Source organism: Geotrypetes seraphini, chromosome 4 (genome assembly GCF_902459505.1).
Source record: "Geotrypetes seraphini chromosome 4, aGeoSer1.1, whole genome shotgun sequence".
Classification (NCBI taxonomy): Eukaryota; Metazoa; Chordata; class Amphibia; order Gymnophiona; family Dermophiidae; genus Geotrypetes; species Geotrypetes seraphini.
The window spans coordinates 295,775,882-295,800,494 of record NC_047087.1 but is presented as its reverse complement, the minus strand read 5'-3'; the positions used below and the strand labels follow the sequence as shown (position 1 = coordinate 295,800,494).

Here is a 24,613-nt window from a genome sequence, read left to right as displayed (position 1 = left end):
CGACCGGCGGCGGTGGACGCACCAATCAGCTACGAGGAAACGGCAGTGACGCATGACGGATGGATCTTAGTTACGTCGGAGGCGAGAAGGCGGGACTTCCGCTTTCTTTCCATTGTGGAAGCTGCTGGTAGTGAAGGACACAGAGAGGCTGCCCGGTAGGGGAAGGTGAGTGTGGAGAGGGCAGGGGGATGATCAGTGACCGTTGCACGATATTAATCTTTCGGAGGTGAAGTAAATGGTGGACTGTATACCTGATACTAGCAAGTGAAAGGAAATTGGTGCTCCCGGATTTTATTTATGAAATATCATTCTTATTGAAACTTTGGAATATCATTCAAAGACAAACAGAGATATAACAATATCAAATAATGTACAAAAACAGCTCCATTAGGGAAACAACTCCCCCCTACAACTATTTATCATTTCTGTAGCGTTGTACATTTAACATTCAATAGACGGTCCCTGCGCAGAAGAGCTTACAATCTAATTTGGACAGACAGGATATCTCAGGGTTGGGGAGTTTCTGATAGAAGGAATGAAACAATGGGTATAGGTTTCTGACAGTGAGTGGTAGTTAAGAGTTGAAAACAGCTTCAAAAAAGTGATCTTTTAGCTTGGATTTGAATACTACAAGAGATGGAGCATGATGTATTGATTCTGGCAGCCTGTTCCAGGCATACGGCAAGAAAGAAGGGACCGCGCCTGAGAAGAAGGGTCCAAATAAGAGGGACTTACCGATGAACGGAGTTCATGGGGGGAGCATAAGGGGAGATAAGTGAGGAGGGATATAGAGGGGCTACAGAGTGAATGCACTTGTAAGTCAATAAGAGGTGTTTGAACTGTATTCGGAAACGGATGGGGAGGCAATGAAGTGACTTGAGGAGAGGGATAATGTGAGCGTGGTGGCTCTGATGGAATACGAGTCATGCAGCAGCATTTTGGACGGATTAAAGGGGAGAAAAATGGTTGAGTGGAAGACCTGAGAGAAGTATGTTGCAGTAGTCTAAGCAAGAGGTGATGAGAGTGTGGATAAAGGTTTTGGTAGTGTGCTTGGAGAGAAAATATTTTGGTAATATTATAGAGGAGCAAGCGACAGGTTTTAGCGGTTTGTTGGATCTGACCGGTGAAAAGTTTCAAAGATAACCCTGAGATTGCAAGCTGACAAGATGAGAAGAGTATTATCCACAGAAATAGAGAATGAGGGGGAGTTTAGATGGAAAGCTAAGGAATTTGGTTTTAGCCATATTCAGTCTTAGATGGTGGTGAGACATTCAAGCAGCAATATCAGACAGGAAAAGCTGAGATTCAGGACTGAATTCCTGTAGAGATATCTGGTGTGGAGGGGTAGATCTGGGAGTCATTAGTATAGAGGTGATATTGAAAACCACGGGAAGAGAGCAGGTATTTGAAGAGGAGAGGGCCCAAGACAGAGCCTTGAGGTACACCGATAGACAATAGGATGGCAGCAGAGGAGGATCCATTGTAAAATACACTGAAAGTACAATTGGAGAGATAGGAAGAAAATCAGGAGAAAGCAGGTGTTGATCAACAGTATCAAAGACATCAGATAAATTAAGAAGGATGAGGATAGAGTAGAGGCCATTGGATTTGGCCAGGAACAGGTCGTTAGAGACCCCATCCATTCCTCTCCTAATGTGAACTCCCTCTACCAGTTTCCTATCAAATACTGTAGTTCAGACCCTCATTTCCCCCTTCTGTCTTTCTATTTTCTGGATTGGTCACTGTTAGAAACAAGATACTGGGCTTGATGGACCTTTGGTCTGTCCCAATGTGGCAACTCTTATGTTTTTAAGTTGCATTTTCCTCTCACTATATAATATAAGCCAGGGATGTCCAAGCTGCGGCCCTGTGAAGTATTTTGTGTGGCCCGGTCAAGGGCGATGAAGTGTTTTCCTCTGCTGCCCCCAGGTGTTTACTGTCTTGCCGCTCCCTCCTCTGTCTTGCTGCAGTGTTTGCGCGGCCCCAGAAACATTTTGTTCGGCCAAAGCAGCCTAGGAAGCCAAAATGTTGGACACCCCTGATATAAGCTATTTGGACAACTCATTTGATGGGTGGGATAAAAACCTTGAATAAACTTGAAAAGTATGTTTGTTTTTTTCCCAGTACATTAAATGAAAGACTTAATTTGGGCGTCAAGGAGTTTAGAAATGGTGTCCTTTTCGGCTAACTGACAGGTGCTCCTTGTGCAGTAACTGATACATTTGATTTCTCCAAAGCTTTAAAGTCTGTGGCTCTTTCTGACTCCTACTATAGACCAGTGTTCTTCAACCTTTTTACACCTATGGACCAGCGGAAATAAAATAATTATTTTGTGGACCGGCAAACTAATAAGACTGAAATTTTTAAAAACCCCATTGCCGCCCTGTCCTCGCGAGCTCGGTCCCGTTAACCATCTGATCCCATCCGCACAAGCCTCAAATAGTTATGATTTTATACTGAACATATTTTATTAAAGTATAAAAAGAAACAATATTCTGTACAATTGTCATTTTATAAATATAAATAATACAGGGCAAGGATCAACAAAACCCCCGTCTCCCCTCCCCTTCACATATATCCCCTCTACTATCAAGAAAACTGAATAAGCCAAATTATTACAGAATGCTACACAAATATCATGCTAACAGAATACCGCAGTCACACATGGCAAGAATGGTGTTAGGGGGAGTGCAACTAGGGCAACTGCCTCCTGGTCAGAGAAAGCCCTAAGCCAGCTGGAAGCTAAAGACGCATTGCCTGGGCTTTGCACTCCCCAGTTATGTCTAACATCAGCTCTAGCAGGATACATATTTTAAATCTGATATATTCTAATCACAAGATAGAAATAAAATTATTTTTTTCTACCTTTTGTCGTCTCTGGTTTCTGCTTTCATCGTCTTTTCACTCTCTTCCATCCAGCATCTGCCCTCTGTCTCTTCAATCCAGCATCTGCCTCTTCCATCCACTGTCTGCCCTCTACCCCTCCCCCTCCCCCTCCCATATGGTATCTGCATTCTTTCTATGCCCCTCTCTCCTACACCAGATCTAGCATCTTTGTCCCTCTTTCCTTATTTTTCATCTGACCCCCCTTCTCAGCATCAATCTCTCTCTACCTTGTCATTCCTCTGTCTCTCCCCTTTCCCTCATCTGATCTCTCCATTCCATCCTGACTCCTTCCCCTCCTCTAATCTCCCTGCCAGCTGTTTCCTTCCAATGTTCCAGCAGTACCTTCTCTCTTTCTTCCTCCCCTTATCCAACAGTAACTCTCTTCCCTTCCCCTTCTCCCCTGTCAGCAGTAGCCCCTTCCCCTCCCTTGTCCAGGAGTACCCCTTCTCCCTTTCCTCCTCCCCTTATCCAATAGTAATTCTCATCCCTTCCCTTTCCCTTCTCCCCTGCCAGCAGTAGCCCCTTCCCTTCCCTTGTCAAGGAGCACCTCTACTCCCACCTCCTTCCCTCTCCAGCAAATGTTTCCTCGATGTAGGCTAGCAGCAGCTTTTAACTTCGGCACACAGCTTCCCCTAAGCAGTATTTTAGCGCGGTTTCATGAGGCAGCCTCGGGGCCTTTGTTAGGCCGGCCCACTTCGATGATGCAATTACTAGATGAGGTGTAACTGTTAATTTCTTGTATAATTGTTAGAGACTTGAATTAGGACAATCTAGGAACTATAGAGGCTTGTGTTATCATCAAAGACACATATAGTTGCTAAATGATTGAGTAATTGTTAGATGCTTGCGTAATTACTAGAGATTTGCAATAGAATTGCTTAACGAACTATAACTACTTAGACCACCTTCAAAACTACACCAATCCAATTAACAACCATACAAACGATAACTCAAGAATTCACAGGCATTCCATTACACTTTTTGTGCTAGGAATAATACTTTACCCTGCTAACATGAATCCCCTCCTGATTTTAGTGATCTGTCTGTTAATTGGCAACATCAAAGATGTTAACTCACTCCACCCACAATTACAATCAATCAACTACCCGGATCTATCAATTTTACACATCACTAATTCACAAGAAAACACAATAAATCATATTACCGTTATCTCAAATAAAAGAAGACATCAACGAATACTTAAAAAAAGAATAAGGCAAGTAAAACCCGTCAAAACCACTATCGCTACCAAAACTATCACACCCACATCTGTCTCCTGTGCATACCTTAATACTAGATCTGTCAGGAATAAAGCTTTCCTAATTAATGATTGGATCATCAACAAGCAAATAGCCTGCCTTTTACTAACTGAAACATGGCTACTATCTGAAGATGATCCAATAATAATTGATCTCCTACCAAGCAATTTCAAAATCCTTCCGCTAAACCGCGTGGGAAAAAAAGGAGGAGGATTAGCAATTATTCTTAAAGAAGGATTTGACTTTGAACTTCTGGATTCCAAAATGACAGACCATTTAGAAATTTTAGCCTGTAAAATTAGCAACTGTCAACTAGAAGAATCCCTATCCTGCATATTATTCTATGTCCCACCAAAAAGCTGGCCAAAAGCCAAAGAAGACTTCTTTGCATTTGTCCTAAACAATTCAATCGGTCCTTCTTATAATATCATCGCAGGCGACATAAACCTACACCTAGATGAAGTGGACAACACAAATGCGAGAGAGTTCAAAAACTTTCTATCCCTACTCAATTACAATCTTTCTCTACCCACACAAACACATGAAAAAGGCCATCAATTGGATGTGGTAGCCATGTCCACAAAGGATATCCCAGACCCTGCCATTTCGCTACTTAAAGGCACCTGGATTCATGATATCTGGTTTGACCATTTTACTTATTATTTCCAGCTATTCTGGTCTTATCATAAATCTAAAACACGCCCAATTATAAAAAGAGAACATCACACAAGAGGCTATATTAATCCAAAAGAATTCTGGTCACAATACGAATTGCAAACAGGGATAGATGAAGGAATCGATTTTTGGGATCACTGGACGACAACCAGCACATCCATTTTAAATAAAATCGCCCCTATACGTAATAGCAAAAGCAATTCAAATAAATATAACAAATGGTTTGACATAGAACTTCTAAAAATGAAACAACTAGCTAGACGACTGGAAAGAACTTGGAAAAAAACAGGAGAACTAGCCGACCGTAACAACTGGAGAGCTAACATAAAAATCTACAAACAAATGTTAAAAGACAAACGTAAAGCATTCTACTCCACTAAAATCAACTCATCTTGTAATGGTTCACAAGGAATCAATACAAAAGAGCTATTCAACCTGATCACAAATTTATTTGACACCACTCGCTATACCTCACCCACACACAACATTAAACTACCCTCTGCAAATGACTTAGCTCTGTACTTCGATTCTAAAATTAAGAACCTTAGAATCCATTGTTCAACAAACGATCTTGTGATCATCAAATAGCGAACACCCAAGGAAATGATATACCAGCAGACATGATCTGGAACTCCTTTCAGGATTTAGAGTGGAATGATTATATCAGATTATATAACAAATACTCTAGATCCTATTGCATTCTGGACTCATGCCCCCCAGAAATTATGAAAGCAGCACCTTTAGAATTTAAATTATCACTGATGCAATACTTGGCTTACAACCTAAACAATGGGAAGTTCCTCTCTAATAATGGTCACATTATTATAACCCCAATTCTAAAAAATCGTAAAGTATCCTCAGCCCTAATATCCAACTATAGACCGGTAGCTTCCATTCCGTTTATTATAAAAATTATGGAGGGATTGGTTCACACCCAACTGATGGGTTATCTTGATCAATTCTCTCTCCTCCATGAAACTCAATCTGGTTTTAGGCCATTATTCAGTACGGAGACAGTAATTGCGGCTATCTTAGACAATTTGCACCTACTGTTTAGTAAAGGCCTTAATGCCCTGATAATGCAATTCGATATGAGTTCTGCCTTTGATCTAGTGGACCACATGAAACTGCTGCAATGCCTAGATGCCATTGGTATCCGGGATAAGGTGCTGAACTTTTATTTTATTTATTTATTTATTCAATTTTCTATACCGTTCTCCCATGGGAGCTCAGAACGGTTTACATGCATTTATTCAGGTACTCAAGCATTTTTCCCTGTCTGTCCCGGTGGGCTCACAATCTATCTAATGCACCTGGGGCAATGGGGGGATTAAGTGACTTGCCCAGTGTCACAAGGAGCAGCATGGGATTGAACCCACAACCTCAGGGTGCTGAGGCTGTAACTGGTTCCGTGGCTTCCTTATATCCCGCACCTATCAGGTTCGTTTTAATTATGAGCTTTCTGACACCTGGAGCAATCCATCCGGTGTGCCCCAAGGCTCTCCACTATCCCCATTGCTCTTCAACGTCTACATGTCCTCACTGGGCACGAAGCTAACCCAGCTGGGGATAAAACTATTTAGTTATGCAGATGATTTTACGATTATCATCCCATTCACCAATTCTGTCTCCAAAACTATTCCCAAAGCTTCAGAAGCTATAAACATGATGGAACAATGGATGACAAACTTTAGGCTCAAACTTAATTCAGATAAAACGACTTTTTTCATTGCTTCACCACATCCACTTGACATTAAATCACCCCTCTGTATCAATAACCTTAGTTACCCTATCCAGCCCTCCATAAAGATACTAGGTGTAACTCTGGATCAATGCCTAACCATGAAAGACCAAGTAGATTCCTTAATCAGAAAGGGATTTTTCACTCTCTGGAAACTCAGATCCCTTAAAGCTTATTTTGTTACATCGGTTTTTAGAATCCTAGTCCAATCCCTCGTACTAAGCCTGCTTGACTACTGTAACATCGCCTATTTGGCAATTCCTCAAAAAAATATGCGACGCCTACAACTGTTGCAGAATTCGGCAGTCAGACTAATCTTTGGACTAACAAAATTTGACCACGTGACACCCTACTACCGGCAGCTACATTGGCCGCCGATGAAGGCACGCGTAAAGTTCAAATTTGCCTGTTTCTGCTTTAAATCATTACACGGACTTGCCCCCAAATACATTACTGACCTTTTCTCCTTCTCAACCAACAGACACAAGAGAAGTTCACATTCCAACTTCGTTTCCCCCCCAGTGAGAGGTTGCAAACTGAAAAAACACCATGAATTCCTTCTCTCACACCAAGCAGCATCATGGAGTACAGACCTAGAACAATTACTTTCGCCCTCTACTTAAGAGGAATTTAGGACACGTCTAAAAACACACCTGTTCCTAAAACATCTTGACAACTGATCCACTTATCTCTTTCCTCTCAATAGGGACCTACTGTCCTTTTGATCACTTTTCTCCTCAACAATGAATTTCCTGTCTAATTACTTCTCTTTCCTCTTCCCCTCTTGAAGTCAGTCAATTTGTACCTTTGCTTAATCTTTTGTAAACCGCATAGAACTTCACGGTATTGCGGTATATAAGCTGTTATTATTATTATTATTATTAAAATACTGCCTAGGGGCAGCTGTGTGCCGAAGTTAAAAGCACACAGACCTGACGCTGCTTTTCTGGGGGTGCGGAGACATACGCGGCAGGAGTCGGTGGTGGCAGGCAGGAGTGCCGACATAGCGACGGCAACAGGAAGTTGCACGTCAGCTGACGCCGGCACCTTTTGCTGAGGCGGGGTCCTGAATCCTTCGCGGACCGGCAAGATTTTTTTGCGGACCGGCACCGGTCCGTGGACCGGCGGTTGAAGAACTGTGCTATAGACTGTACTCTTTTCACTATTTATCAGGCCTTTTGAGTAAACAGATAACTTTCTTCCTGGTTCAACTCCAAATCATTATCTAAGTCTAAACAAACACAATGCTATATTTTTGTTAAGATTGTCCCACCAGAGTCTGTAAATGATGCAACTTATCACAGAAAAGCTGCCACATGGGAATATTTCCTTCTCCCCCAACAATATAAGTGCCCAGTTGATCCCCACATTTGACATAGTTTTCAGAAACAGAAACATTCATCATAACTTTACTGGGTGCATATATAGCCTATGGATCACTTTATAATGCATTTCCCTTAATTCTACCTATTCTTCTCTATTCAACAGTATTTCCAGGAAGTCTCTCGTTCTATAATTGTTCATATTATTAATCCACTTCTGTATATTTAAATGGATCCAAGGTTACAGTTGTGATAATAACGTTCCTAAGGAAGGGATCAGAGTGTACCTGTAGTTGAACAGCTGGGCCTCTTCCATACAGAAAAGTCATCAGATCACCTCCAGAGTCATTCAGCTGTAGTGGTCTCGGGTGGGTTGTCAATCTGGCCAACAGTCACTTGGTTCCTGGAGTGTCTAGGGGAGGGTATTTTGACATTCTACAAGGCAAAGGGTATTTGGGGGGGGTGCCAAATCATGGGCAGAACAAGCTTTAGTTGCAGATCTGCAGCCTATTATGGAACCTGCAGCCTAGTATGTGGGATTATGTTTAAGTTCTAGGCTTCATAGCAGAAACTCTTAATGTTGTTCTCTGGGCCAGAACTCATATGCACCCACTGCAACGGTCTCTTCTGACCCAGTGGTCTTCCCTGTCACAGGACTAAGGTCTTTGCCTGTCATGGACCCAGCAGGCCAGCAGCAGCATGGTGTGGTGGCTGCAACTGGTTCACCTTTGTCAGGCGGTGTCCCTGGCCTTGTCTCCCTTGATTATAGTGGTAACCGACATGAATCTATCAGGATGTGGAGCTTACTGTCTCCATCACAGTGCTCACAGTTGTTGGAGTGCAATAGAGGTGCGTTGGGGCAGTCTGCAAGACCTTTCTAACATTTCAATCTCTTTAGAAGGGAAAACCTGTCTGTGTTCTATCTGACAGTGTCTTACATCAGCAGACAAGGGGGCACTTGCAGTAGTCAGATGGTGGAGAACTCTCACATTTTGATGGCCTGGGCGGAGTCTCATCTGCAACAGTTGTCAGCAGCTCTCATTGCGGGAGATCTCAATTATCTGAGCAGAAACATCCTAGACCTGAGAAAATGACCTAAGTTGTCATGAGGATGTGAGGAACTTCATAGCTGGATCTGATAGCTTCTTGTCACAATACAAAATTTCCCAGGTTTTTCAGCAGAAGAAAAGAGTGCGGTTTAGAGGGAATAGATCCTCTTTTGCAAGAATGACCAATAGTAGATCTTCTCTGTGTCTTTCCTCCATGGTTGCTGATATCTTCCTTTATCCCTGCTTTGTTATTCTGGTTGTGCCAGATTGGCTCAAGAAATCATATTATGTGGATCTGGTCCATCTCTTAGTGGACAAGCCTATTTGGCTCCCTCCTCATTGGGGACTTCTGGTGCAAAGGCCAATTCAAATGGAAGATATGGCCTCCTTTGGTCTTACTGCCTTTCTCTTGAGAAGTCGAAGCTGAGGAGAAAAGGCTACCTTGCTTCAGGCAAGGTGGCAGTCAATCTCTTTAGCTTATGCTTGAGTTTGACAGAGGTCTGAAGCTTAGTTTTCGGAGAGAGCACTGTGTCCATTTCAGTCTTTCTTGCAAGAAGATCTTCTGAAAGGCTTTGCCTTGAATTCCCTGAAGGTTCAAGAGGTAGCCTTGGCTTGTTAGCGGGGATGTATTCAGAGTTCCTCCTTGACTGTGCATCTTGTACATTTTTTAAAAAAGGGTTAATCATCTCCGGTCCCCTCCATATTCTCTGTGTCCTGTGTCTGTTTCTCTGTCTCAATTGCTCTCTTGTTTCATGTTTGAATTTCTGATTACAGTTGCATGTTTTGTTGGGTTCAATTTGTTATCTGAATGATATTTCTATTTTGTGAGGAAGAAGACATTGGAATACACTTCTCCCTCCAAATCCACGAGGATTAGGGGCAGAGCCGGCCTGCGAATACGGAAAATCGCAGATAACTTTTAGGCCGACTCTGACCCACCACCACTTCCCTCCTGCGTCACGGACTTCCCCACACCTTACCTGGTGGTCTAGCGGTGACTTGGGGCAGGAGCGATCTTCCTACGCTCCTGCCCTGTGGAGGGCCGTCATCAAAAATGACTGCCATAAGTTCCTGTTGTAGTCTCGTGAGACCACGGGAACTCGCGGCAACCATTTTTGATGTGTCTGCTATTGTTTAATTCAGATTGGTTTTGGACTCATGAAGACAGATTTGATCAACAGACCCATTTTGTTCAGATTCTAGTTTAAACCAATTAGTGTGTTTCAGGACATTCACAAGAAATGTGTATGAGATAAGCCAGTATATATTGGAGACTACAAATGCAATATAATGTCATGCCCATTTCTTATGGCTATCCGTAAACCTGATGAGCTTTGGCGTTATCAGAACAGGTTTGGGGATCACTGAATTAAAGCCCCACATAATGAATCTGCGAAGGTGGCATTTGTAATCGTATCTTGTTGCAATCAGGCTAATACAGTAGTATCAAACCCTGTTTTCTCTCTTGTGCTAAGGATCAGCAACAATGGCAGGACATGACGCTGGTGCACAGTACAACTTCACCGGGATCCAGAAATACTTCAACTCGTACACGATCACAGGCAGGAGGAATGTATGTGTGTCTCAAGTTACCAGATAACGTCTAGTTTCAAGTTTATTAGTTTCTTGGTATACCGTCAATCAAACTTATCTAAACAGTTTACAATAAAAATAAATGAAAACTTTTTTTTAAAAAAAAATAAAAATTAAAGGGGGATTACAGACAGTACGTAACTAACAAACCAATAGGACAGCGGTAGGCAATTCCGGTCCTCGAGAGCCGGAGCCAGGTCAGGTTTTCAGGATATCCACAATGAATATGTATGAGATGGATTTGCATGCACTGCCTCCTTGAGATGCAAATCTAGCTCATGCATATTTATTGTGGATATCCTGAAAACCTGACCTGGCTCCGGCTCTCGAAAACCGGAATTGCCTACCCCTGCAATAGGAGGAGGGAAAGAGGAATACATCGTTACATTTAGCAAAAAAATAAAAAGGGAAATGGGTAACGGGAAAACACAATCGGTAGGGATAGGGTTGGTTGTCCTCAAGTGAAGTGTTAATTCTCACATATTGAATGGTTCCTTGAACAGAAACTTTTTAAGTTTAGATTTGAATTTTGGCAGATCAGATAAGAGTGCTTGAAGTTGCTTGGGTACCATGTAAAGGTTTATATTTCACCCCAATTCTTCTTGCTTTGTAGTGTGTGTTGGCAACATATGCAGGGGTTGCAATGATCTTTCTGTATTTCAAACTAAAGCCTAAAAAACAACCTGCAGCTGTGAAAGAAAAATAATTTAATGTTGGTAAGTATGGATGTTTTTTTTTAATATAGTTTAAAGCTTTGGATAGGTCAGTCTTTCTGTAGTAAACTGATTTGTGTTGAGAATCTGCATCATTCATGTTTAAATAAATGTATTAAAACTAAGGATGAGTTAAAACAAAAAAAACCAACAACCCCGTTTTCATATCACATCTCTGAGAAGTCACAGCAGTTCTGATAAAGGTGCAGTAAAAACCCAAGTTAACTTCTCCTCTGCATCCCCCCAAATACTTGTATTCTCACCAAAATTTGATGGTGTAAACTGCTATATGTTTGTTTATTACAATTTGGTATCCTGCAATTTACAACAGATCAATGTGGCTTACAAAACACAAGAAAATCAGTTAAAACAAGAAAAGAATGCCATTATCAATAGGAAAGACCTAATTTAAATATTGAGGAGAGAAAAAAATACACCTTTTTGTTGTGGTCTCATGAATGAAGTCTTCTCATGTCTACTGACAATCTAAAAATTACCTCGAATTAAATGCCAAATTGAAAAAAATGAGTTTTCAACAGAGACTTAAATTTTGGAAATGAAAGTTCACTTTGAATAACTTGTGGAAGGTTGTTCCTTAAAAATGGAGATAAAAAGAAAAAAGCAAAATTACGAGTTGATTCATAATGAGCCCTTTTTGGTGAAGGAAGTGCCAGTCTCTGAGAGTCAACCGACCATAATGTATGTGTTGGGGTATATGGAATGGTTACAGCAGCCAAGTATGATGGAGCTGCATAAGGTAGAGCTTTGAAAAGTCAGTCTGACAATTTTTAATTTAGATCTATAACAGGGGTGCCCAATAGGTCGATCGCGATCGACCGGTAGCTCGCCAAGGCAAAGTGAGTCGATCATCCAGGACTCACTTTGCCTTGGCGATCTATCGGGCCGATCAGTCTTCCTCTCCCCGACATCAATTCTGCCGTCGGAGAGGAAGTTCGGGCTAGCCAATCGCTGCCTGGCTGGGCGGAACTTCCACTCCGATGGCAGAATTGACGTCGGGATGCTGGTCGGCCCGAAGCAGGGAGAGCATGGGGCGGCGGCGGCGTCTGCTTTGGGGCCTGTTATCCATTGGTGGCGTTTGGGTTCTGTTTCCCGGTGACAGTGGCTTGGGGAAGGGCAGGGAGAAAGAAAGGGGGCAGGCAGGGAAACAGAAGGAAAGAAGAGAAAAAGAAAGGGGGCATGAAGAGAGAAAGAAAGAAAGGTCAGGGAGAGAGGAAGAAAAAGTTGGGGGAGGGAATGAGGTGTGGAGGAGAGGAAGCATACAGGCTGAAAGAAAGATTGGATGCACAGTTAGAAGAAAGTGCAACCAGAGACTCATGAAATCACCAGACAAGGTAGGAAAAATGATTTTATTTTAAATTTAGTGATCAAAATGTGTCTGAATTTATATCTGCTGTCTATATTTTACAATATGGTCCCCTTTTACTAAACCGCAATAGTGGTTTTTAGCGCAGGGAGCCTATGAGCGTCGAGAGCAGCGCTGGGCATTCAGCGCAGCTCCCTGCGCTAAAAACTGCTATTGTGGTTTAGTAAAAAGGGAGGGGGGTAGGTATTTGTCTATTTTTGTATGGTTGTTACTGAGGTGACAGTGTATAGAGTCATCTGCTTTGACCTCTTTGAAAAAAACCCCGGAATAGGAATGATAATTAACAATTCTATACATACAGTGTTCGTAACACAGTTACTTACCGTAACAGGTGTTATCCAGGGACAGCAGGCAGATATTCCCACACATGGGTAACGTCAGCAACGGAGCCCCGCAGCGGACAGCCTCGAAAGCAAACTTGCTTGAAGATCTCGAACGTTCGAGTGCTGCATCGCACATGCGCGCGTGCCTTCCCGCCCGAACTAGGGGGCGCATCTCCTGTGAGGATCCTCAGTTCAGATACCAAGCCAAGAAGCCAACCAGGGGAGGTGGGTGGGTTGTGGGAATATCTGCCTGCTGTCCCTGGATAACACCTGTTACGGTAAGTAACTGTGCTTTATCCCAGGACAAGCAGGCAGCATATTCCCACACATGGGTGACCTCCAAGCTAAGTAAAAAGGGAGGAGGGAAGTTGGCAATTTATGAGAAAAGATTTTGCAAAACAGATTAGCCAAAATGGCCATCCCTCCTGGATAAAGTATCCAGACAGTAATGAGAGGTGAAAGTATGAACCGAGGACCAAGTAGCAGCTTTGCAAATTTCCTCAATAGGAGTTGATCTGAGGAAAGCAACAGAAGCCGCCATAGCTCGAACTTTGTGGCCCGTCACTCGACCTTGTAGAGGAAGACCAGCCTGAGCATAGCAAAAAGAAATACAAGCAGCCATCCAGTTGGAGATGGTACGCTTCGAGACAGGTTGGCCCAACCTATTTGGATCAAAAGAAAGGAAAAGTTGAGGAGAAGTCCTGTGAGGTTGAGTACGTTGAAGATAAAACGCCAATGCACGTTTACAGTCCAAAGTATGTAGAGATGCCTCACCAGGGTGAGAATGCGGCTTAGGAAAAAATACTGGTAGCACAATAGATTGATTTAAATGAAAATCAGACACTACTTTAGGTAAGAATTTTGGATGTGTACGTAGAACCACCTTATCATGGTGAAAAACTGTGAAAGGTGGATCCGAGACTAAAGCTTGCAACTCACTGACTCGACGAGCCGAAGTGAGGGCAATTAAGAAAACAACTTTCCAAGTAAGATATTTAAAAAGAGACAAGTCAATAGGCTCAAACGGAGGTTTCATCAGTTGAGCCAGAACCACATTAAGATCCCAAACCACAGGAGGCGGTTTAACTGGAAGATGGAGATTGAAAAGTCCCTTCATAAAACGAGCAACCAGAGGATGTGCCGAGAGAGGTTTTCCATCCAGAGGTTGATGAAAAGCAGCAATGGCACTAAGATGAACTCTAATAGAGGTGGATTGAAGGCCAGACTGAGATAAATGAAGCAAATAATCCAGAACTGAATTCAGAGGGGAAGATTTCGGTTGAAGACTATGAGTGGAACACCAAGCCGAGAACCTGGTCCACTTATGACCATAACATTGACGAGTGGACGGTTTTCTGGACGCCAGAAAGACATCCTGAACAGACTGAGAAAATTGAGAAGGATCAGTCAAGTGGAAAGGAACCAAGCCGTCAAGTGAAGAGACTGTAGGTTGGGATGAAGTAAAGACCCCTGACTCTGAGTGAGCAGAGAAGGAAAAACTGGAAGAAGAAGAGGTTCCCCAATGCTGAGTTGAAGAAGAAGAGAGAACCAAGGTTGTCGGGGCCACCTGGGAGCTATGAGAATCATTGTGGCATGGTCCGACTTCAATTTGACCAGAGTTCTGAGAATTAGAGGGAATGGAGGGAATGCATAAAGAAACTGACCCCTCCAATCCAGAAGAAAAGCATCCGCCTCTAGAAGAAGAGGCGAGAAAATGCGGGAACAAAACAGAGGAAGTTTGAAGTTGTTGGGTGACGCAAAGAGATCCACCCGAGGAGTTCCCCATCGAGGAAATACTCGACGAAGTGTAGGGGAGTTGAGCGTCCATTCGTGAGGTAGAAGCAGACGACTCAATTTGTCTGCAAGGCAATTCTGTTGACCCTGAATATATACCGCCCTGAGAAGGATGTTGTGAGAAATCGCCCAATGCCACAACCTCAGAGCTTCCTGACAAAGGGAGTGGGAGCCCGTCCCACCCTGTTTGTTGACATAATATATCGCTACTTGATTGTCCGTCCGAACAAGGACTACTTGGTCGTGAAGGAGGTGAAGAAAAGCTTTGAGAGCAAGAAAGATCGCTCTGAGTTCCAACAGATTGATGTGACAACGACGATCTGTGGCGGTCCACAACCCTTGCGTACGGAGACCATCTATGTGGGCTCCCCATGTGTATTCGGACAAATCTGTTGTGAGTACTTTCTGATGAGGAAGGTGGTGAAACTGCAAACCTCTGGAAAAATTGGAAGAGAGCATCCACCAGTGGAGAAACTTCTTTAATAAAGGCGTCACCGCTATGTGACGAGAAGGCGGATCTAGGCCCTGCTGCCACTGAGACGCCAGAGTCCACTGAGGGACGCGAAGGTGGAGTCTTGCAAAGGGAGTCACATGTACCGTAGATGCCATATGCCCGAGGAGGACCATCATTTGACGAGCCGTGAGCGTTGACATGGAAATTACGCGATGACAAAGGTGTAGTAGGGTTTCTTGACGATTGAGAGGAAGGAAAGCTCTCATGTGAACCGAGTCCAATACTGCGCCAATAAATTGATCGATTGAGTTGGAACTAGCTGAGATTTTGGAAAGTTGATATGAAACCCCAGACTTTGAAGAAAAGAAATAGTCTGAAGGGTCGCTTGAGTAACCCCTGGAAGAGAAGGGGCTTTGATAAGCCAATCGTCGAGGTAAGGAAATACCTGAAGCCCTCGAGCACGAAGGGCTGCAGCTACCATGACTAGACACTTGGTAAAGACTCTGGGGGAGGTCGCCAAGCCAAACGGAAGAACCCTGTATTGAAGATGAAGGTTCCCCACCTTGAACCGGAGATATTTGCGGAATTTCGGATGAACAGGAATGTGAGTATAAGCCTCTTTGAGGTCCAGTGAGCACATCCAATCTCCCTGATCCATGAGAGAATACAAAACTGGAAGAGAGAGCATGCGAAACTTCTCTTTGACTAGAAATTTGTTGAGAGCACGGAGATCCAGAATAGGTCGCAAATCCCCCGTCTTTTTGGGAACTAGGAAGTATCTAGAGTAGAACCCTAGATTGTGCTCGGAAGGAGGAATCTCCTCCACAGCTCGAAGGCAAAGAAGTGCCTGAGCCTCCCGAAGAAGAAGGGGGAGTTGCGAGAGACTGGAAAGACACTCTCCTGGAGGATGATCTGGAGGCACCTGAAGGAGTCGTAGAGAGTATCCCTCGCGGATGACCGTGAGGACCCAGAGATCCGATGTAATGGTTTCCCAGACAGATATAAAAAGGGAAATGCGGCCTCCGATGGGCAGGGAGGAGTTCGGATGCAAGGCGATTGGAATGCTCACCACTGGACCGTCAAAAAGACGGAGTGGGTTTGGTCGCAGCAGGCGTCTGGGGCTGCTGAGGACGCTGTTGTTGAGGCCTTCTAGGTGGAGGCCTAGAGAAAGCTGGCGTGGACTTCATAGGGTATCTACGAGCCGGAGGTTTGTAAGCCCTAGATGTGGAAGGTTTTGGTTTAGGGCGTATAAGAGAGGCGAAAGAACGTTCATGTTCCGAGAGCCTTTTAGTAGCCGCCTCAATCGAGTCATCAAAAAGCTCAGAGCCCTGGCACGGTAGGTTTGCTAACCGATCTTGTAAATTGGGATCCATGTCCACTATTCTGAGCCAGGCCAGATGTCGCATGGCCACTGCGAACGCCGATACCCGAGAAGAAAGTTCAAATGCATCATAAGATGCCTGCAGCATGAAGAGACGCAATTGTGAGAGAGATTATTAGATGGGATCGCTGTCACAGAGTAAGGAGTCTCCATATTCCGCAAAAAAGTCTGCTTCAACACAGGTGTCATGGGCAGACGCAATGTTTCTTTGGGAAGATGGGAAAGTTCCATATCCGCCAAATACTCAGGTGTGTACTTCGAATCTGAATGTAAGTCGATGTTAAGAGCCTGGCCCATGTCGAAGACAAACTTTGCAAAGGAGGAAGACTTCGACGTAGAAGTTTCCTGAGGAGAGGCAGAGCGAGAGCGAGGCACCACTGAAAAAGATGGGGAGGCCTCGCGGGAATATTGGGAAACTGGCTCCGAACCGAGACATAAGGTAACAGAGGATGCTGCACTACCAGTTAGAGGCGGTGTGGTGGAATGTTTCCGCTTAAGACTCCGAGACGGAGAAGTGCGCGGAGTACGAGGTTTTGCTAAAGGAGACCGTTCCCGAGGCAAAAGCCTTGAAGGTGGGGTCCTCGACCTAGAATGCCTCGATGAAACAGAAGAGGCAACAGTACTTTGAGAGCGAGGCACGTGTTTTGAAGAATCTGAAAGCCTCAAGCTCCTCGAGGAAAGGACCTTCGAAGACTTAGAGCGGTGCTTCGATCGAGGTAAAGACCGCTTAGAGGCTCGGTCAGGTGAAGAGTCCGAGGAAGAGACTCGAGATCGAGACCTGCGGCGAGGTGACCGCCGACGAGGCAGGGACTGCTGCTCAGGCTGGACCTGTGAAGACAAGGTCGAGGTCGGGACCAATTGTGCCACGATTGAGGAAATTTGCGTGGTCAAAATTGACTTGAGCATGTCCTCAAACATAGGGACAGAGACCAAGGGACTCGGAGTCACGGGAGGTCTCGTGCGTTCCATTGAGGGCGACCTCGGAGGAGAGTATTCCCTCGATTTGAAAGCACGTTTGGAAGACGGTCTCAAAGACGGAGTCGAACCTGGAGCCCCAGGTTGCGAGGTATTAGATTCCGTTGGCTTCTTAGGATTGGTACCTGAAAAGGAAGCAGGAGACTTACCCCCCAGTCCAGGCTTTGAGGACACCGAGGAGGCCGAGGACCCGGAGGTCTTCGAGGCCGAGGCCTGCAGAGTAGGCGAAGTCGAAGTCTTTGTACTCGAGGCTTGTCCCGAAGTGGAGGGTTTCACAGATGCCTCGGCCTCGGCTACCGCTTTTTCGGGCTCCATTCGAGGAAAAAGCTCGAAGAATCTGTCGCAGCGGCGTTTAAAGCCACGAGGTTGAAGAGTGAGGCAGTGAAGGCAGTCTTCGGGACGATGAGTCGTCCCCAAGCAGAGCATACACCGACTATGGGGGTCAGTAATGGAAATAGTCCTGCCACACTGATAACACCGTTTGAACCCGGTAACAGGCCGGGACATAGAAAGGACAAAGTCCGTGTCGAGAACAGGGAGAGAGGCCTAGGCCTCAATCTCCCAACCCGACGCAAAAAAACAAAAACTAAAAGTTTTACCTTTTTTTTTTTTTTTTACAAGTAGAAACAAAATGAAACACAGCGACCGAACAGAAATAAAGACTACTCAGCCGCGGTGAAGAGAAGGCACAACGCTACGGGAACTAAGTCGACAAGTCTTCTCAGCTCCGCAGAAAACGTTGAACTGAGGATCCTCACAGGAGATGCGCCCCCTAGTTCGGGCGGGAAGGCACGCGCGCATGCGCGATGCAGCACTCGAAAGTTCGAGATCTTCAAGCAAGTTTGCTTTCGAGGCTGTCTGCTGCGGGGCTCCGTTGCTGACGTCACCCATGTGTGGGAATATGCTGCCTGCTTGTCCTGGGATAATGTGTTTTTTTTTTTATTTTATTGTTGGTAGATCATTTTGACTTGGTCATTTTAAAAATAGCTCGCGAGTCAAAAAAGTGTGGGCACCCCTGATCTATAATGTACAGGCAACCAGTGTAAACTTATCAACAGAGGAGCGACATGGTTATCTGGTATCTCAAGAATCCAAATATTGTGGTGGTGGTAGTTAAGAATTATAGTTAAGAATATTTTAGGATTAAATGCTGATATCTTGAAAGTGTCTCCTTTTTTGTGCTGTAGAATTCTAATTTTGTTTTGTTAAAACCTGAAATTTTCGGTATAGCTTGAATGCAATCTTCTGCTTGTATTATAATACTGTTTTATACGATAATGAAGGACAGTATATTAACTGCAATAAACAGTGGTGCATACAAATCTGCCTCATGCATATTCTTTAGGGATATCTTGAAAACCTGACTGGCTGGGGGGGTCCCCCAGGACAGATAACTACTGCAATAAACCATAAATTTCTCCCAAAAAAATTCCCCTTTTTATGATTATTAGGCCCACAGCATAGAGAGCTCTGTTTTTGGTTGGGTTTTTGGGTTTTTTTTTGGGCAGGGAGTTGTATTTATTTTTTTACATCAGCAATATTATTTTGTTAACCATTCAGTTAAAATAAGTAGATTAGAATTCCTTTCATGTTATGTTTGTTTTGTTTATTTTAAAACATTTTATTGAAGGAAATAAATATAATATAATAAAAATAGATTTTCATTTCAAATAGATTCACAATTATGATATTTTCATACATATTTCTATCATTCCTCCAAAATATATTTTCATATGACCTGTATCAACTCCCCTCCCCCTTCCCCCCATTAACATTGTATTTAAGTAATTAATCAAATTATAATAAATTATTATATTTACATACATATTTCTATCGTTCCTTCAATATACATTTCTATATGACCTATTCCATCTTACCCCTATACCCCCCAGTTCTTCCCCCCCCCTGCGAATAGAAGTTGACACATATTACCAGGTATTGTGATGCAAAGCTTCAATGTAAAATATTAATAATCATACTTCGTGCTCTAGAGGAAATATTTTGAATATAGGGGTCCCAAATTTTCAAAAAGAAACGTGTACGTCTAGGAAACTTACAAACCTCCCTAACTTCAAATAAAATTTAACAATGGAGTTGGTTCCTCCAATGCCAAAAACTAGGAGAATCTTTCTGTAACCAATATTGCAAAATACATTTGTGACCAATCATGCATGCCTTTTGAAATAAAATGCATCTGCCTTGTCCATATACCCCACAAGCAGCAGCTTTACCAAATAACACCCCCCTTGGGGATTCCACTAATGGACTATCCCATAATGAACCTAGACATAATAGGATGGCAGACTAGAGTGACTTAATAAGAGGACATTGCCACAATGCATGAGATAACGTATTAGTTTTGTTTTGCTTAACATATTTCTTCAGCCACTGGAAGCTGATCAGAGGCCAAGACCTGAATCACCGTTCTTAAACTGATGAAATAAAGACTTTTTATCTGTTGAGGAATTCCTGAAGTGCACCTGTCCCTGTTTAAGCAAGTGTTTAGCATAAGAGACTGGAGTCGGCTTCAACTCAAGATAAATTCAAATAAAGTATAAAGTGAACATACATTAGTTTAGCAAAAACAAGATGCTCTTTTGTCTTTTAAAAGACTGTTCATTACACCACTTCAGACAGTAAAGAGCTTTAGGCTCCTCTTGGAAACGGTTTGTGCTTTCATAGCTAACAGCTAACACAAAGGTCAAGACACTGTAGGGCAGGGGTGTCAAATGTCGGTCCTCAAGTGCCATAATCCAGTCGGGTTTCAGGATTTCATCAATGAATATGCATGAGATCTATTAGCATACAATGAAAGCAGTGCATGCAAATAGATCTCATGCATATTCACTGGGGAAATCCTGAAAACACAACTGGATTGCAGCCCTCTAGGACCGACATTTGACACCCCGGCTGTAGGGTTATCATATGACTCCAGAAAAAGGAGGACAAATTGAGACATCCAGGTTTTATTTCCATTGCTTTCAATGGAAATAAAACCCGGATGTCTCAATCCATTCTCCTTGCAAACATAATTAGAAATTCTTGGACATGTGGGATCCCTACCTGCAGTCCCTCCTGCATAGGCTTCGCAGCCAGACGTTGAACTCGCTGTAGCATGCAAAGAGCAGAGACAGAAACCTTAAGGCTCAATGCATTAATTCAGCCCTGGCCCACTTGAGAGCACCTTTACATCTTCCTGCATTAGTCCATGGTGGGTCATGTCAGCTGTGGGATCACAATTCATCCAGGCTTAGTGTTTTTAGTGGCTACGGACTGGCCTCGTCGTCCGTGGTATGTGAATCTCAACTGTCTTCAGCAGGACAAGGGCCTCAAGCTTCCTCTTCATTGCGGTCTTCTCAGCCAGGGACCTGTTCCTATGGAGAATCCCCAGTGCTTTGGTCTGATGGCATGGCTCTTGAGCACTAAGGTCCTGATTCAAAGAGGCTACTTAGATGGAGTCATTGCTACTATTTTGAGAACAAAAAAGCCCTCTACTACCATGTGGAGCTGTTACATTCTAGTAGTCTTAGCTTTCCTGCAAGCTGGTCTAGAGAAAGGCCTTGCAATGGCTTACTTCAAGGTACAAGTGGCAGGCCTCTCATGCTTCAGGTCACACAGTGCTTCAGTTTTGCTTACGGCTCATTTGGATATGACCAGATTTCTCAGGAGGGTGTTCCATTGGAGCCCACCACTACAGCAGCTGTTTCCTATGGCAAACCTTAACATTGTGTTGAGAAGTCCTACTGAAACAACTTTTGAGCCACTGAAGGACTCATCCCTTCTGGACCTTATGGTCAAGACAGTGTTCCTGGTGATGATTGTCTTAACAAGATGTATTTCTGAATTGTAAGCTCTCTTGTAAATAGCCCTTCTTCAGGATCACGAACGCAGGAGTATCCCTCTGTACTGTTCCTTCTTTTCTTCCGAAGCTTGTTTAAGATTTCCATGTCGACCAGTAAGTTCGCCTTCCTGCTTTCTGACCCATGGGTTCAGATAAGGATAGGATATTACAGAAATTGGAAAGAACAAATGATTTTTGTCTTTCATACCTTCTTTTTGTACTGACTAGTTAGTCCAGGTGGGGTAAGCCAGCATAAGAGTCCTCTATTGCCAGATGGATTTGCATGGTCATTTGATCAGCATACATCAACTGTGGAAAGCAGCTGCTGGCTTCTCTTAAAATGCACTTGACCAGGAGTGTTGCAGCTTCATACGTGGAGTTCTGAACAGTTCATCCGGCTGAGATTTGCATGGCGACACTTGGACTTCTCTTCATACTTCCTACGAGATTTTACAGCATGGATGTGGTGACTCGATCGGACACTGCCTTTCGGGCCTCTTTGTTATGGGCAGAATCTTTTGTACTACCCTAGATGTTGCCATTGCTCTGGTACGTAACCTATCATACAGAATCCAGAATGGATGTAACAGAATGGAATATTAGGTTCTTACCTTTGGTAATATTCTTTCTGCTAATCCACTATGGATTCTGTATGGCCTGCCTTCTCTCTACTCTAACTATTCTGTATAGTCTGCTTATTTTTCTGCCTCTGATATTTCTCCTTTCAGGCCTAAGAATCTTCCTGCCAGAAGAAAGGCCATGTGTGAGATCATCAAGTTTATGTAAGTGCATTTTTTAGCCTTTGGTTCTTTTCTTGCCAGTGCACATTGCACAAAGCAGGTTCTTTATTGTTGCTGCTATGTTCATACGTGTTTTCCTGTTTCTTACTAATTAATTGTTATATGTTGATGGGGGAAGTCCCCCCTATCCCCCCTTCTTCTGTGTAAACTTTATTCCAGGGCTGATTGATTTCTTTGGGACTAAACTGCTATGTGGGAGATGCAGAAAGCTTTGAGTGTAACATCTGCAAGACCTGGTTTGCGGGTTCAGATTGAATCGGTAGTGCATTAACAGAATGAGAAACACTGCCATGGATCTTAAACCTTCAGGCAGGGATTTAAAAAGGTTATTAAGTCAGTTTTTCTTTTCTAACCAAAGCTTTATATTGATCATTACATTCCAACAAAGGTTACACTTGTGAACTAGGCAAATTGTGCAGACTTTAGACATTAGGTTTAGATATTTAATTTTTTTAAACATCCTGATGTTTGGAGTTTTTAATTGTAGTAAATCAGCTTAGCTGCTGCTCTCTCCATTGTTAAGGATAGTTTACTAGGAATTTAGGTATAAGAAATGCATCGGGATGTAAACCAAATCAAGATTGGTGCTGCCTCCTGAGTGAGTCTGAAGTACTTTAATTCTAATCATGTTTCTCTTGTCTCCCAGCAGGTTCCTAGTTTCTCGCTGTAATGGATGCTTGGAAGCAGAACACAGCCATCTTTCCAGAAATAAATAAAAGCATTGAATACATTTAGTTTGTCATCTTTATTTACAAAATATCAAAAGTATAAAAATCAATATACAGGAAACTGGCTGTGATGACCACCCCTCCCCTTTGAACTGTATTTACATTTTCCAGAGCCAAGACTGTTCTGGATAAATAAAGTGTTTTATTCACAACTTTATAATACTGTCCTCAAGTTTTTGTGTGGAAGCTCTGTATGAGAATGCCTAGACTTGGTTCAGGCTATAATTTCACATTTTTGTGCTCCTAAAGCAAGAGTCCTAAGGCGAACCTGAATGAAGAAGAGGAAAGTTTGAAGATTGATGTATTTTCCTTTTTGAGACAAGCAAAAGTGGATTTATAGCTCTTCTCTACCAAAAAGAATACAATTTTATTTCTGAACCAATTATTTTCATATATTGTACTGATTTAAATTCAGAAATGAAAATAAAGACCAGTTGGGGCTCTTGCCTGTATCAAACAGTTAAATGCAGCTTACATTTTAGCAAAGTATTCAATAATCAGCTATATTTACAGCATTAAACTAATATCAAAATTCCTCAATCATAACCACAAACAAAGGTTATAGTATGTCACAGATTTTGAATGTTTTATGCTTCTGCTTTAACAGTAAGCTAGTGGGAAACCTTGTATTATCTACATACTTGACCTGAGCCCGCAAACAGCACCATCTATTGCTATGACTGGACATGGCTGTTTTAAGTTTATAGTTCCTGAGCATTGTTACTGTGCTACCAGATGGAACTACAGTGGAAAACAATGTAGGCAATAAAAAAATGCCCAGTTGAACAAAATGCAGTGAGGCTTTGTTAAAACCCAAGCTGAAATTCTGCTGGTGGAAGCTGTTAAATATATACCTTGTTTCTATAATGCTACACTCAGTCGGTAGCACTGCCACAGGACTTGTATATCCTACTGAAAGCATGTCATGCAGATAAGAGGCCCTGAAACACTGCTTCAAGTACTAACTTGCCAGGAGCTGGGATTTAGCATAAATCGAAACCCCAGCAGTGGGGAAGTATAGCTGATGCCAGACAGACTTCTAACGTTTATATGTCGATCTTATACCACATTCATATTGTCTGAGTACAGGTCTTACATATCTTGGGGGAGGGGGGGGAGAGAGAGACATCTTACAGAGGAATTTAGCAAGTAAAATTAATACTTGATTCAAATAAATATGACTTGAGCAGACTGGCTGGACCATGCAGGTCTTTATCTGCCATCAAACAAGTAGTCAAATCTGAATTCTTTTCTAGGGCACCTTACTATTTTTGAAGCACCAATAAACAGGGCATTCACTAGCTAAATAAAGATATGCGTTATCTCTAAAATCAGTTCTTTATAGGGCATGTTCCCTTTAACAGTTTTAACTTACCATAATAATGACTGACCCTGTGGTAAATGCATTAAGTTAAAGGCAGTTTTCATTTACAACTGCCCAAAACTTTTCTCTCTACTACAAGATCCTAAGATCGAGTATGCTATAAAAATAGACAGTTTTTAAAACATGGTATGGTAATTATAAGGATTTATCCCTGAGCAAAATACATGCAAAAAGTAGCTTTCTATTTGTAAGCTGAATGCGTAGCATCAGAGGCCTGCATTGCTTCCCCTGCACTCTTAAAAAGTAAACAGGGCCTAAGGGAATTCAAAAGGAAGGAAAAAAAAAACAACCTTGCAGTACCCCTTTGCGTC

At 42.9% G+C, this 24,613-nt stretch overlaps 1 protein-coding gene across 2 annotated transcripts; it reads left to right on the top strand.

Moving 5' to 3' along the window:
* Positions 1-26: 26 nt before the first annotated feature.
* On the top strand, positions 27-23,074 carry ATP5MD (ATP synthase membrane subunit DAPIT). 2 transcript variants are annotated; one of them, XM_033940621.1, is made up of 4 exons: positions 27-165; positions 10,408-10,505; positions 11,139-11,241; positions 22,840-23,074. In XM_033940621.1, the coding sequence occupies exons 2-3, from the start codon at positions 10,419-10,421 to the stop codon at positions 11,229-11,231; spliced, it is 180 nt and encodes a 59-aa protein (XP_033796512.1). In that variant the 5' UTR covers positions 27-165; positions 10,408-10,418; the 3' UTR covers positions 11,232-11,241; positions 22,840-23,074. The 2 variants fall into 2 exon arrangements, with proteins under 2 accessions (XP_033796512.1, XP_033796510.1); XM_033940619.1 differs by having other exon boundaries at positions 28-165; positions 22,837-23,074.
* The last annotated feature ends 1,539 nt before the right edge of the window (positions 23,075-24,613 follow it).